We start from the raw sequence: 13115 nt of genomic DNA, 5'->3' as shown, positions 1-13115 counted from the left end.
AACCATTCCCTGTGTGACCTCAGCTCAGATAAGTACCCTCCTAGAGTTTAGGGAAATAAAAAGCTAACCTTCCAGAGAATACAAAAGGGGTTTCGATTTATTTTATCCATGGACAAAGAAGCAGAAATTTGTACATATTTCTAAATTTATATGTTATTTCTAGATTACATTTATAGTCCTAAAAGAAAGCCATCAGGCACAGAGATCCAGTGCTTCTTTTCTCGTCTTGAAAAAAAAAATTACAACATCTGTAAAGAGAGGGTTTGTATCATGAACATCAAATTTCCATCTCCCCAAATATATGATGTAGCTCCCAGCACCTTTCCTTAAATAGTACAGCAGTTTCCAAAGCACGTCTCTGAGCAGATCAGAGTGTAGTTACCATAGGGAAAAGGAACGCAGCCCTCTCCAGGCCACGCCTCTTGCTAGGCAGGCAAGGCAAAAAAACCTCTGAGCCCAAGGGAGGAGCAGTTGGAAACAACTGTTTTAAATCCTTGCAGGTGTTATTTGTACTCTTTCAAGGTTCTGAAGATTAACCCTGACAAGTAACTCAACATTCTTGGCCATGTAGAAAGCCAAAAAACAAGACAATTAGACAAGCAGTGGTGGCCACTGAATTCTAGCAGGTAGGTGGGGGCCAGAGCAGACGCATGTGGCATTCAGGGCTTCCCAGCAAGAAAGGACATGTGATTACTCTGGGTTTTACATGTTCTAAAATGGTGAATGAATGGGGTCTTTAACATTATCTTTAGCTACCATATACACTGAATTCAGTAATGCAAAATGCATGTTATAAAAGTGGAAAAGAATGGTTAAAGTAACAAAGTAAGGTGGTTAAGATTATAGATAACTTATTAAAGGCTATTATTGATGAATCTCACTTTAATAATGATATATGCACACATGTGTGCACACATACATACATACATATATACAGATAGACAAAGATTTCAGAAGAATCACAGATAAATTCACTTCTTGAGCTGAAATCTTTATCAAACCAAGTGGAAATGAGACCATGTTAAACCTAACCAAGTCAAAAGATAACAATAGGAAGGGACTGAGTTAGACCAGAAGCGAACTATATTTCAGTAAACATGACTAAGAGTTTAGTTATCAGAATTCATGGGTTCTGGAGACATTTCCAGGGACAGCATACAACACCTGTAGAGAGCTTTCACTGTACAACTTGGCAAGGTCTTCTAGGATTTAATTAACAAAATTGCTAGAAAGTTTAATCTATATGTGAAGATGTTCTGACCATTTTCTTTAATATAGATAGATGCTTGACAAATTAAAGTTTGAAACAAGTTAAAGCTGACAGTAGATGTGAATACAAAAGAGATATCCAGCTGTCCTGGCTATTGTGGGTTGTAGTTTAAAACAAGAAGACTAGCCCCATGACCTGGAGTCCATATTAAAAGAAAAATAGATGGGGAGATTCTAGATTGTGCCAAGTTGACAATAAAAACTCAGGCAATAACCCTTTGGACAAAATGCATATGAACATATAAAAAAAATCCCCAAATAATTTTATACAGTCTAATATTATATGAAATAGATGGTGATGATGAGAAATAATAAGTCTGGTTTCTGGTGGTGGACACTTTTTTCCTTACATGTATAGTGATATTTAATGTTTAGCCATGTCAGTTAACGTGCTTGTCATTTTTCTTTGGAATGTGAAATAAATAGTACTATATACCAAATCTTAGGGAAGATTCACGATAAGATTTATGTATAGCCTACCAAAGCTAATCCTTTTGAAATCAAAGAAAATCATGGACCAATTAGAATAAACCTTCCTTAAGTTTCTAAAAATCATAAAGAAATAGTGGAGGAAAATGGCTTAGAAACAATGTCAGGAAGAAATACATAATACCATTTGGATTTGGTTTGAGTCTCATACAAAATCTCTATAATTTCTTTATGGACAGGCTACAAAGCAAGCGCAAAGTTTCCATTATTGTGTTATAGTGCTTGGAACTTACTTTCAAAATCCAGGAAGAAGTGTGGATAATTCTCAATTTCCCGGGTCAGGACTTTGAGCAAGTTTCCCATGCCAGCAAACCTAAGAAAGACAACACAAAAGCAAACACCATCAGGGATGTGAAAAGCTGACTCAGAACTGTCATCTCACAGCTCATCCCTGAGTTGCTGGGTGATAAGTGTCTCTGAGGTGGGTCTCCCCAAAGCACGGCAGCGATGGAAGTGTGTGTAATGGGCCTCTGAAGAACACACTTGCACCCTGCATCACATTCACTAAAAAATATGAAATGATTATACTCTTAGAAATTAAGCATCTTTGAAGCAGAATTTGGCTATTTCTATAAAATGTTCCCTTTTTCTTTTACAAGTCCTGTAGCCATATACCTGACATCTCCGCCTCACTTTGTTTCCTGGTGGCATAGAACACATCATTGGACAAGTATGACAGAGAGATTATCATTAAAATGTCTGCCAGCAATGGCCAGGGTTTCTCTTTTTTTGTTCTCTCTTGTGTTCTTTTGTCTTCCCTGCCTTCCTTCCTTCCTCTTCCCTCCTCCCACCATCTCTCTCTGACTTGCTAGTTCTAGGGTCTTGTATCTAGTCCATACTGTCTTTGAACTCACAGTCTCCCATCTTAGTCTTCCAAATTCTGAGGCTCCAGGGGCAAGTCACTGTGCCCAGCATACATTTCCAGAAGTTTGTGAGAAAGAGTTCAGAAAATAGATGTAGGGATCCAGGTACTCTCTTGATGTATATAAGAAGGAAGATTTTCCAAATTGTAACCCCTAGACCAGTTACAGCTTTCTATTATTTGATGTTTCAATGATCAAACACTACTACATAAAATTTAAAAATGTAAAGCTTTGGGCTAGTAAGATGGCTCAGGAGAGGAAAGGCAATCGCTGGTATGCCTGACAACCCAAGTTGAATTCTCAGATCCTACACAGTAGAAGGAAAGAACTAACTCCAAATTAAGACATCACCTGACTTCTACATATGAGAGCATGAATACACACACACACACACACACACACACACACACACACACACACAAAGAGATACTAAAATAGCAGTAATTACAATTTTAAAAGAAATGAAAGTCATATTATCAAGAAAGCCATTCTCAATGAGACAGTAGCCCAAGGGGCTGCAAAATTAGCACACGGATTAGGAGTCCTTATTGCTTTTGCAGAGGACATGTATTGAGCTCCAGCATCCACACAGTGATTTTCAACTGTCTGTAACTCCAGTTCCAGGGAATCTGAGGCCCTCTTTCAACTTCCATGGCTACCAGGCATGCATCTGGTATATACATATATACACACAGGCAAAACACTCATCCACATAAAATAATAGTATAAATAAAACTTAAAAAGAAAGTTTTTAAAGGGAAGGAATAGTAGCCTGAGACATGTACCAGGGCAGGTAAGAAATACAAGTCTGCTGTGTAACTACAGTCCTCAACCTAAAATGGAGAGAATGGGGACAAGTTATTTTCTGAAGTACACAGCAAACTTCCTACAGCTCTCAGTCCTAGACATTAACTGTCCTCCTGGGAGGCCACCCACCCACACATCCCATTCATTCAACATATTTGTGGGGCTGAAAGCAGGTCAGGGCCTGAGCTCTTTAGAAGGTCTTCATCTACCTCTGCTTTATAGATGATGATGGTACTTAGTGCCATTACCACCGGCATCATGATTATCCTAACAGCCTTCAGACACACTCAGGATCCTCTCTTGGAAGATGGGTCTGGTAGGGCGCATGCCGTTCTTCAGAGAAGACCAATGGAGGAATGCCCTATAATTCTCTCTTCTGAAGAAGCATCTTCCCCATCCTTTCTGCCATTCTGATTTTCATCCCCTGCCTCTATGCACATTTCCTGTGAAAGCATATCTGAGCAAGCCCCACGAACCACAAATTCTGCCAGATGTAAAGCTCAAGATTAGTATAGTCCACCCTGTACGAGGCAGTATTCTCAAACCCTCTGAGACCTCATTTTAATGAGCAATTCCAGTTCTTACAGGAAGATGATTCATTTAATAGTAGGCTGGCTTTCATACCTAATAACTTAATGGAAGTTAAATATTATCAACTTCCCTTCTTTGCTGTGATGAATGTATCTCAGACACACCTTTCCCCTCTGAACTCCTGTTTCATACATGACTGTCTTGCCAGAATCCTGACGTGGGAAGTATGCCAAACCCTTGAAATTTATGAAAAGCTCCAAACAAACAAATGTGGAGATATCTCCAAATGTTAACTGTAAAAGTCTAACTCTTCCCAAGGTTATATGAAATGGTTGGTTAATTATGGTAAATGTTTTAGAACACAATTCTAACATCAGCCATGGCCAGTTGCCTGGTACATTTAGGATTCTAGATGTGTGGGGTCTCAATTCAGAAACAATGACTTAGAGGCATTATTCACTATTAGGAGTTAGCTCTGTTTCTATGGAGCCTTGGAAGCATGACTTTCAAACCCAATGCAAGATTCCTAGGTTTCTATAGAAATATTTCATCTCATCTTCTTCATGGGGAAAAGATGTGATGCCTGTATGTTTTATCTTGGTCAATAATACCTGAGATTTTATTCTCATTTACACAAGTCAAACAAGTGAACTGGTGCATCAGATTGATGGTCATGGAGCAGAGTCATCTACTTATTTGTTTGTTTGTTATTTATTATTCACATATCCAGAATCAAAGCCAGGACCTTGAATATGATATCACTGAGCCATTGAGATATATCCCCACCCCACCACCTTTTAAAAAGTGAACCCTGAACTCTACTTAGAAAGGCCCCTCATCTAAATCCTTCATAGCAGGGCCTCTCCAATCTGTTCAAACAGCTCCTTCATGATCACACTGCTATGCACCATAATACCACAGAGAGAGTTTATTTAAGATAGATTAATACTTGAGGTTAGACATACCTTATGTCATTCAATAAAAGAATAACTTTTCATACCCTACTGGAGGATTCAGATGCTGACATATTTAAGTGTGAGCAAAGGGAATATGAAGGGCTCTTTGGTAGCATGAAGGTAGAGAAGCAAGCAGGACACGAAGTTGAGTCTATTGGGCAAGTAGCTAGAGAAGGCCTTTTGCATCGAAGCTTTTGCAGAATCAAAGAGCAGGAAGTAAAAAATAGTCCCTTTCCGGATTCAGTATTCAAAAAATAAAGCTATGAAGATCACAGTGGGTAAAGATAGACATTATGGCTAAGAGCAAGTGAAGACAAGGAAAATTCCCCTCTGGCTCAGAGTAGCTGCTTCAAAGAGGACATCTGAGGATACACTGAGTCACAGTTGCCGTGGTAGAGCAGACATATGGGTGGCAGAGCTGCCTGCTTGGGCAGTCCAGGGATATGCTCTGCAGAGCTGGGAAATCTGGTTTGCACATTCTATTCAGTGACTTAATGGACACGCTCCTTCTATGACTCGTTGCTCCTGTTTCAAGGAGTGCCATCTGCTTGTCATTCCTGCCCAGCTGCAGGAGTTTACGTCCCTGAGAACATGCAGAAGGTGCACAGTGCCCCTGAGGTTCCTAAAAAGGTCATATGAGAACAATGTGACTACAATTTGTTCTTGAGCTTTGGCATAACAGAAAATAGGCCACCATTCATAACTTCCCTTCAAGAACTGATCACAGCTATGTAGGGCATCCTCATGCACAGGTCATGCAGAGCCGGAACTCATGATCTCAAAGTCAGGTGAAACCCAGACTACTTAATAGCCTAGCATTCACTAGGAGTTTAATCTAGCTAAAAGTCTATAAACACATCCTGACACATCGAAAGTGCTCAAAGATAGTCATTGACTATCCGTCAATATGTGGAATCAGTATGTACCTGGTTCTTATGCAGAGAGAATAATGTCTACCTGGTACTTACGGATAATAGTATGAAGAACCTCAGCATTTTATGGTGTACCAAGTATTTGTTTATAAGCTTCCCCATACTTTATTTGTTCAAATGTTACAACAACTTGCAAGAATCTATGTTTATATCCACACTGGTGGACAGCAGAAGAAAGGTTTCAAATGGATAGCTGGCAAATGACTTTGAAAGTCTCACGCTTGACTTTGAAAATTTTAGAATGTGAAGTTCTAGCTCTTTTCTCCATTGAAAATAAAGTAGCACACCAGACTCTCCGGGGCTCCCTGCCTGGGGACATGAGAAAATCTATAGTCATATAGATATAGATATAGATATAGGTATAGATATAGATATAGATATAGATATAGATATGTGTGTGTATACACATACACACATTCATACATATACACATATACACATATACACACACATATATACACACATACATATACATGTGCATACACATATATAATATTATTACAGACATACATTACTTTTCTATGGAGAGACTCTATAGTTTCTATTAGACACCAAATGTGCTTGTTCTAAATCAGCTCTGCTCAGTGGCATGTAGAAGGTTATATTCTTCAGAAATTCAGAGAAGACATGAACAAAATAGGGCAACATATCATAGATAAGTCTGCTTCACTCAAGAAGGAAGCTGCTACCCCATAGAGGGATCTGGGGAACATAGGTTGAGTGGATTCTTCCATCTAGGGGATATTAGGCATTAGGAAATAAAACTGAATGACTAGCCAAAATCCCCGCAAACATTCAAAACACGTAATATTCCTCTGGTCATGCTGGTATCTATAAAGATAATTTGCATGTTCTTGACTTGGGAAGCATCATCTTTAAGGGCTGGCAATTTTGGATATACAATGTTTTTATATTATCACTTTCTGGGCTCTCAGTTCAACTGACATTTACAGAACTGGCTCTATTATCACTCAGTGGAAAATCTACAACTTTCCAAGAGAAATTATTCACTGCTAACATTTTCAGTTTCAAAAAAGGAGAAAATTAATACATGCGCGCGTGCGCGCGCGCACACACACACACACACACACACACACACACACACACACACTTTGCAATTCTACTTGGGTTTGGAAGAATAAGTTTAAATGCCAGCAATAGCTGTCTTCCCAGAATATAAAGCCAAATGCAAGCAATCATGGCTTGTTTTAAAAAGCTGTGTCCACAGTTTAAGGGATGTAGTCAGTGGTTAGAATGAGAACTGCTCATGTATTTGAATGCTTGGTCCCCTGTTGGTGGCACTGTTTAGGGAGGTCACACAGGTTTGATGGGAGAACTAGGTCATTGGGGGTGTGGGCTTTCGAGAGTTCGTATCCTCACCCTAGTTCCAGCTGGCTCTCCTTGCCTTTATGCTTGCAGCTGAAGTCAACCACATCCCTAGCTTCTTGCTCCTCTGCCAGGCCCCCTGTCATAATTGATTTTTATTCCTCTGGAGCCATAAATCTGTAACTTGCTTCTGGTCATAGTGTTTTATCATGGCAGCAGAAACATAGCAAATACAAACAAACTCTATTGGTTTTCCACAAGGAGGACAATACAGGCTGTAGGGAAATGTGACCTGTGAACCATTTATACTTGCACCTCCGTGCTCAATTTTTAGGAGATGAATATTTTATTAAATCATCTTGAAGACCTTCTGTTAAAGTTATGACAATGTATACAATGAATTCCTATACCAAACCACTTTATAGCAATCTGCAAGGACTCAGAGTAATCAAGGGCAGAGGGAGAAAACAAAATGGCGGTCTTAAAAGTGTTTTGCCACAGATTTTTATATTTTTTGTTTTGTCTTGCTTTTTGAAACATCTAAGGTAGGAACTAGTCAGTGCTTCCATCAGAAAGGGCGGAATTTGCTAGCACTTTGAATGAACCACAGTCTTTTTGAATCTAGGGTATTTATTTAGTATTTTGGTGCAGAGATTTTAAGAATCAAAGACTCACAACATCTGTAGCTCCATATTTTGGGAATTAAAAGTCATGAAGGATATAACTTTAGTGTTTTCTGTGACCTAGTTCATAAACCATAAATAAACCAGGATACATATATTCATATGAATGGCATATATTCATATGCCACCACGTCTTTGTCAATAATGTATCTGGTCACATTAATCTTCAGCATAAACTTATAAAGCTTTGGATGCCTACATTACGAAGCTCATTTTACATAGTAGAACACCATGACTTGGGAGAGAGTAAGTGCTCCATTCTTAGGCACTCCAGATGGAGTCTGGACTTCCTGGTCTGTAGTCTCAGTGCATCTCAAATTCTTCCAGAAGGCACTGGGCATGAGCACGGGAGCCTCTTTTTCAACATCTTAATTTAGAAGACAAAAGAAATGGGTCCATGGATTAAAGCCAGGGGACCAGATGTCAAGTATCACAATCTCACACTTTGTTCCCTTCCACAAAAAAAAAAAAAAAAAGACATTGCATTGTAAGATACAATGTGCTTCTGTCTCTCAAGGGTTTGTACTCCTGCTTACAAGTGTCTCTCCCATGCCTGCTGACTGAGCAGGCCCAGGTCTCCCTTACAAGAACATCCTGAGCGGGAATTCAGAAGCTTTGCCCATGGTTTTCCTCACTGCGGCTCCTCAGTAGGGCTGACCTGTGTCCTGCAAAGAGTATCTGGCTCAAGCTTAGTCTGTCTTTACCCTTCTGCTTTCATCTCCACACTGCTCACTGCACAATCTTTCTGAATGTAAGCCTTCATAAATTCCCCTGTATACTCACTGCTGTCTGTAGGGCAACAGGCATCCAAATGCATGCCCTGGACACAGAAATCCTGGCCTTGCTTCCTCTGTCCCTCTTTTTCCTTCTACCTGCTCCCTCCACTCTAGCTACAAGCAATACTTTTCCTTATTCTTTCCTCATTGCCCCAGGGCCTTTGCATATGTGTCTCTTCCTGCTTCACTCTCACACCCGCCTCAGGTGGTGACAATATCTCACGCCTCGTCATCATGCTTAACTGTCACAACCAATACATGAAATAGAGACCATTACAATCCCAGCTCACAGTACCTGCCTCCCCAGCTTAGTAGTTATTGATAGCTGATGGTTTCCAGGAAAGGCAGAGACAGCTTCCTTTGGAGTATGGCTCCTAGTAGGTTGACCATGTTCTTGGCGATGGTCCTACACTCATGTGTATATGAGCAGCACTAACTGTATTCAGTAGGTTATGAAAGAAAAGAGAAAGAACGGCTGTGAGGGGACTCTTGGAATGAAACCCCGAATCATCCTGATTTCTCGCCTTCTTGCAACCCAAACAAACCCTATGCCTTCGAGCAAATTGCTTCTCTTTACTCCCTTACCAAGCTATGTGCAGCCTGTGACACAGCTCGGGACCAAAATCACATGCTTTCTCATGGCCTTTTCTGAATGTGAGGTGATCTAGGGCAGAGCTGCTGCTGTAACACCTCATCAAATTCCTAGCACTTTGAGCGCAGGCCTGGCAGACAGTCAATACTTTGTCTAGGGGTTCCTACACATCAGTTCCCCCAAGGTAAATGAGAAAAGCAAAGGCTACAACAGGAGCCATTCAGAGAGCCAACTCTAACCACACACATCTAAATTTCTGCTTTGATTTATTTTACAGACTGACGTTGACTGTCGTATCTTTGCTCCCCAGAGTTTATCTTGAAGTTTTACTGGCTTATAAAATGTGGACATCTGGGAACTGGTTACACACACACACACACACACACACACACACACACACACACACACACACACAATGGCTTGCCCAGGACTGAGGCAAAGCTACAAGTGGGAGCTGACCTCCCAACTTTCAGGACAGTGTCTTTGTATGCCCTGCTACCTCATTACCTTGCTTTGCCTTAAGTCTGCTAATACTGGTGCCAATACTGATGTCTGATTTTGCTGAGGTCTACAAGCAAGCATCTGAATGCAGACACTCTGCCTGCTGTGTACTCTGAATCAGAGGAGGATCAGGTCCCTGACTGTCTGCCCACCAGTTCCTCTTGTCCCCCACCTGCCTGCACAGAAAGGGACTTTTCTGAGGTTCCCTTCTTTTTCTCCACATGTTCTCCACAAAATTAACATGCAGGAAGGAAGAACAGAATTGACACCGCCCTCCACAGCTAGGCACGCCATCCGAACAGTTGTCTATTTAGACAATTAGTCTTCTGCCACGCACACTTGTGTGATGGCGGTATTTGAGGCGAAAACTTCAAGGAAAGTCAGCCTCCTGCCTCCGCATTGTTGCCTGGCACCCCAAACTCAGAGGTGACCCAGATATGTCTTCGTACTTGTGTGCTAGGAACTCACCAAGATATCATATTCTTACAGCTAGCAAGAGAAAATTCGGACATTGCTTTCTGACCTTCACCAATGTTTCCAACTATCCTAGTTTAATGTTTTAAGTACTAGAGAGTAGTTGAAAGGTTTCTCTCACTCTAAGACATTAGCTGAAAGTGTTAGGTCGAGATTCTCCTCTGCCTGCCTCCAGCAAGAACCAGAGAATTAGCATAAGAATACCTCAACAGAGAGGGCTCTACCCCTCTTTCTCCTGCTCTACACCTGGCTTTTTAGAAGTCAGGTGACCTGGGGATGTGGGGGTCGTTTTGCCTACGTGACTTCAGTCTAGCACTAGGACTGGAAGAAGAAGGACTTGGACTCGCATGTAGGACTAGCACTAGAACTTAGATGGGCTAGGACTCAGATTCATGTATCACCCGCATTCCCCCGGGCCCAGAGCACTTGGGCCTGGGGGATGCAGTACCAGTTCAGAGGAGATAGCTGCTGCTTTAGACCCAGTATGTTTCAGATAGCCTCCGAAGTACCTCAACTGTTGAGCTGCCAGATTTTTCATTTCTCTTTTGCAATGATTGGAAAAGCCTCATGCCATTTTTAAAAGAAATACACTCAGATTTTACACCACCCGTGTGTGTAGTCTGTTTGTCAAAGCCGAATCCCGTGCCCACCTGGCCAGAATCCCGTGTCCCGCGGAACAGGGACCCCGCAGAAACCCCGGTCCGTGGCAGTCTTCCCTGAGAATCCCTTTGTTTTCCATTAAAGTACATGGCAGCTCCCACATTCCTCTCCCCTGACCCTCCTTAGGGTGCCATACTTGGCTTGACTGGTACACTTTCCCATTAATGAAAGGTATGTGTCTCATCTCCTGAGACTGTCCATTGTCAGCTTGTTTCAGTTCACTCCGTTGTGGGACCTTTAGCAGTTAAAGAAAAGAAAGTTCCCTTCCGTGCTGAAACATACTCAGGAGACTGGAGAAAAGTGGGCAGGTTTTGGCTGGCTGGTTACACCAAGGACAAGATGCAGTTTTTAGGAAAGCAGTAGGGACCGTGTACTTACCAAGGTGATCAACAGGATTCAGAGTAGCAGGGGGAGAATGGGGAAGGCAGTGGCTGTCATTGTGATGGAGGCTTAATGATCCCTACACTATCCTATAAGACCAGGACATCTTGGCTCCTCTGCTGGCATCCCGGGAGCTGTCCACAGATGAAAGGGTCTCATCGTGATAAAGTCTGATACTCAATAGAGATACTTTTTTTTTTCCTCAGAGGTAGTAATGGAACCTTCCTCACCCTGTACAACACCTTGCTGTTTAGAACTGCAAGCGAATTAAACTACCAGCTCCCATTTGCTTCAAGCTAAACCATATGGAATGCAAAATAATAGGTGGTTATAAACACAACAACAAAAAACAAAATATGCTTCTTAGGTTTGTGTTTGCCTTGTGTGATGATTTGAGTGATAATGGCTCATTGGCTCATACAACTGAGTACTTAGTCACCAGTTGAATGTGTCTGTGTGTCTATGTGTAAATGTGGAGCTCAGTATGACATTCTTCAGGCTCTACCACCTCGTTATATGAGACAGAGTCTCTGACCTGGAGCTTGCCAAGTAGGCTGGGTTGGCTGGCCAGCCTGCCCCAGAACTCACCCATCTCTGCCTCACAGCCTCTTTTGACTCTTAATTCTCAAGTGAGGTTTGGGTACTTTGGCGTTCTAATGTTTCTGTGCAATGGCTTTTGATAATGTCTTGATGCGTACGTAAAGTTTGGGATCTCAGAGACCTTTTCCTAAGTTACTACCTTTCCCTGTACCTTTTACTACTTAGCTCATGTTTCACCTCCTGACAGAAAGCTAGGTCTTGTTGGAGTCAGCATGGCTCTGCGGGGAGAAGCATGTCACTGAGGGTGGGCTTTGAGGTTTCAAAAGTCTAAGTCAGTGCTAGGGGCTCTTTCTTCCTGCTGCCTGCGGATCCAAGACATAGAACTCGCAGCTACTTCTCCATATTCTGTGTCCTTGTGGGCCACCATGCTCCCTGCCATGACGAGAAAAACTCTGAAACTGTAAGCAAGCCCCCATTAAATGCTTTCTTTTATAAGAGTTGCTGCGGTTACAGGGTCTCTTCAGAGCAATAGAATGACTAACACCTAGCAAGCATGAAGACCCAAGAATGATCACCCAGAACTGAACAGAAAAATCTGGGCACGGTGGCCTGCATTTGTAATGCCAGTGCTGGCAAACCAGCCTAGCCTACTTGGTAAGCTGTATACAGGTCAATGAGAAACTGTCTCCTAAAAACAGCACCTGCGGTTGTCTGTCCTCTGGTCTTTATATGTAAAACACACACACACACACACACACACACACACACACACACACACACACACACTCCCCTTGTAAATCACTTCTCAATGAAAGGAAAGTTATAGTCCTTAAATGAAATAACTAAATGCACTTTTGGTGTGTGTGGGAGCGGGGGTGGGGTGGGGGATTACATCAATGCAATGAAAGGATTTCAGCTTGTCAACTCTAGGAAACTGAATTTGCCAGGCAAATTAGCACTGTAAACTAGCCAGGCTGGGTGGTGAGTCTTCACCAATCTGCCATCTTGGGGATGAAGTCATGAGGCTTTCAGTTCCGTTGCGGAATGAGTTGCCAAGAATCCAAGAGACGATTTCATTCGAGAACGAAGAAGGAACAGTGTAGAACTGAGTCTATTAGGCACTTTCATTTGACCATAAAAATGAGTTAATGGCTTAAATGTGTTTTCAAAATGTTTTAACACTACAAGTAATGTTGCTCAAATGGGAAAATGTCTTGAATATTCTCATAATCATTAAAACTGAGGTGTTCCTCACAAGGGTTTGGTATCCTCTGAGGAATCCAAGCTGCTGGAGTTCAGTTGTAAGCCAACCCACAGGAATTTGAAGCTCACACA

The 13115-nt window shown here is 41.7% G+C and overlaps 1 protein-coding gene across 3 annotated transcripts in view; it reads right to left on the bottom strand.

The window, feature by feature from the left end:
• Positions 1–13115, bottom strand: part of Fam49a (family with sequence similarity 49 member A) — a 109123-nt gene that overhangs the window by 31077 nt on the left and 64931 nt on the right. For all 3 annotated transcript variants that reach the window (XM_031357447.1, XM_031357446.1, XM_031357449.1), the window contains one exon: positions 1992–2071. In XM_031357447.1, the coding sequence (XP_031213307.1) occupies positions 1992–2061 (70 nt within the window). In that variant the 5' untranslated portion in view covers positions 2062–2071. The remainder of the gene's footprint in view (positions 1–1991; positions 2072–13115) is intronic.

This window comes from Mastomys coucha, unplaced genomic scaffold (genome assembly GCF_008632895.1).
Source record: "Mastomys coucha isolate ucsf_1 unplaced genomic scaffold, UCSF_Mcou_1 pScaffold6, whole genome shotgun sequence".
Taxonomy (NCBI): Eukaryota; Metazoa; Chordata; class Mammalia; order Rodentia; family Muridae; genus Mastomys; species Mastomys coucha.
The sequence above is the reverse complement of the archived record's forward strand: the minus strand, read 5'-3'. Positions and strand labels throughout refer to the sequence as shown.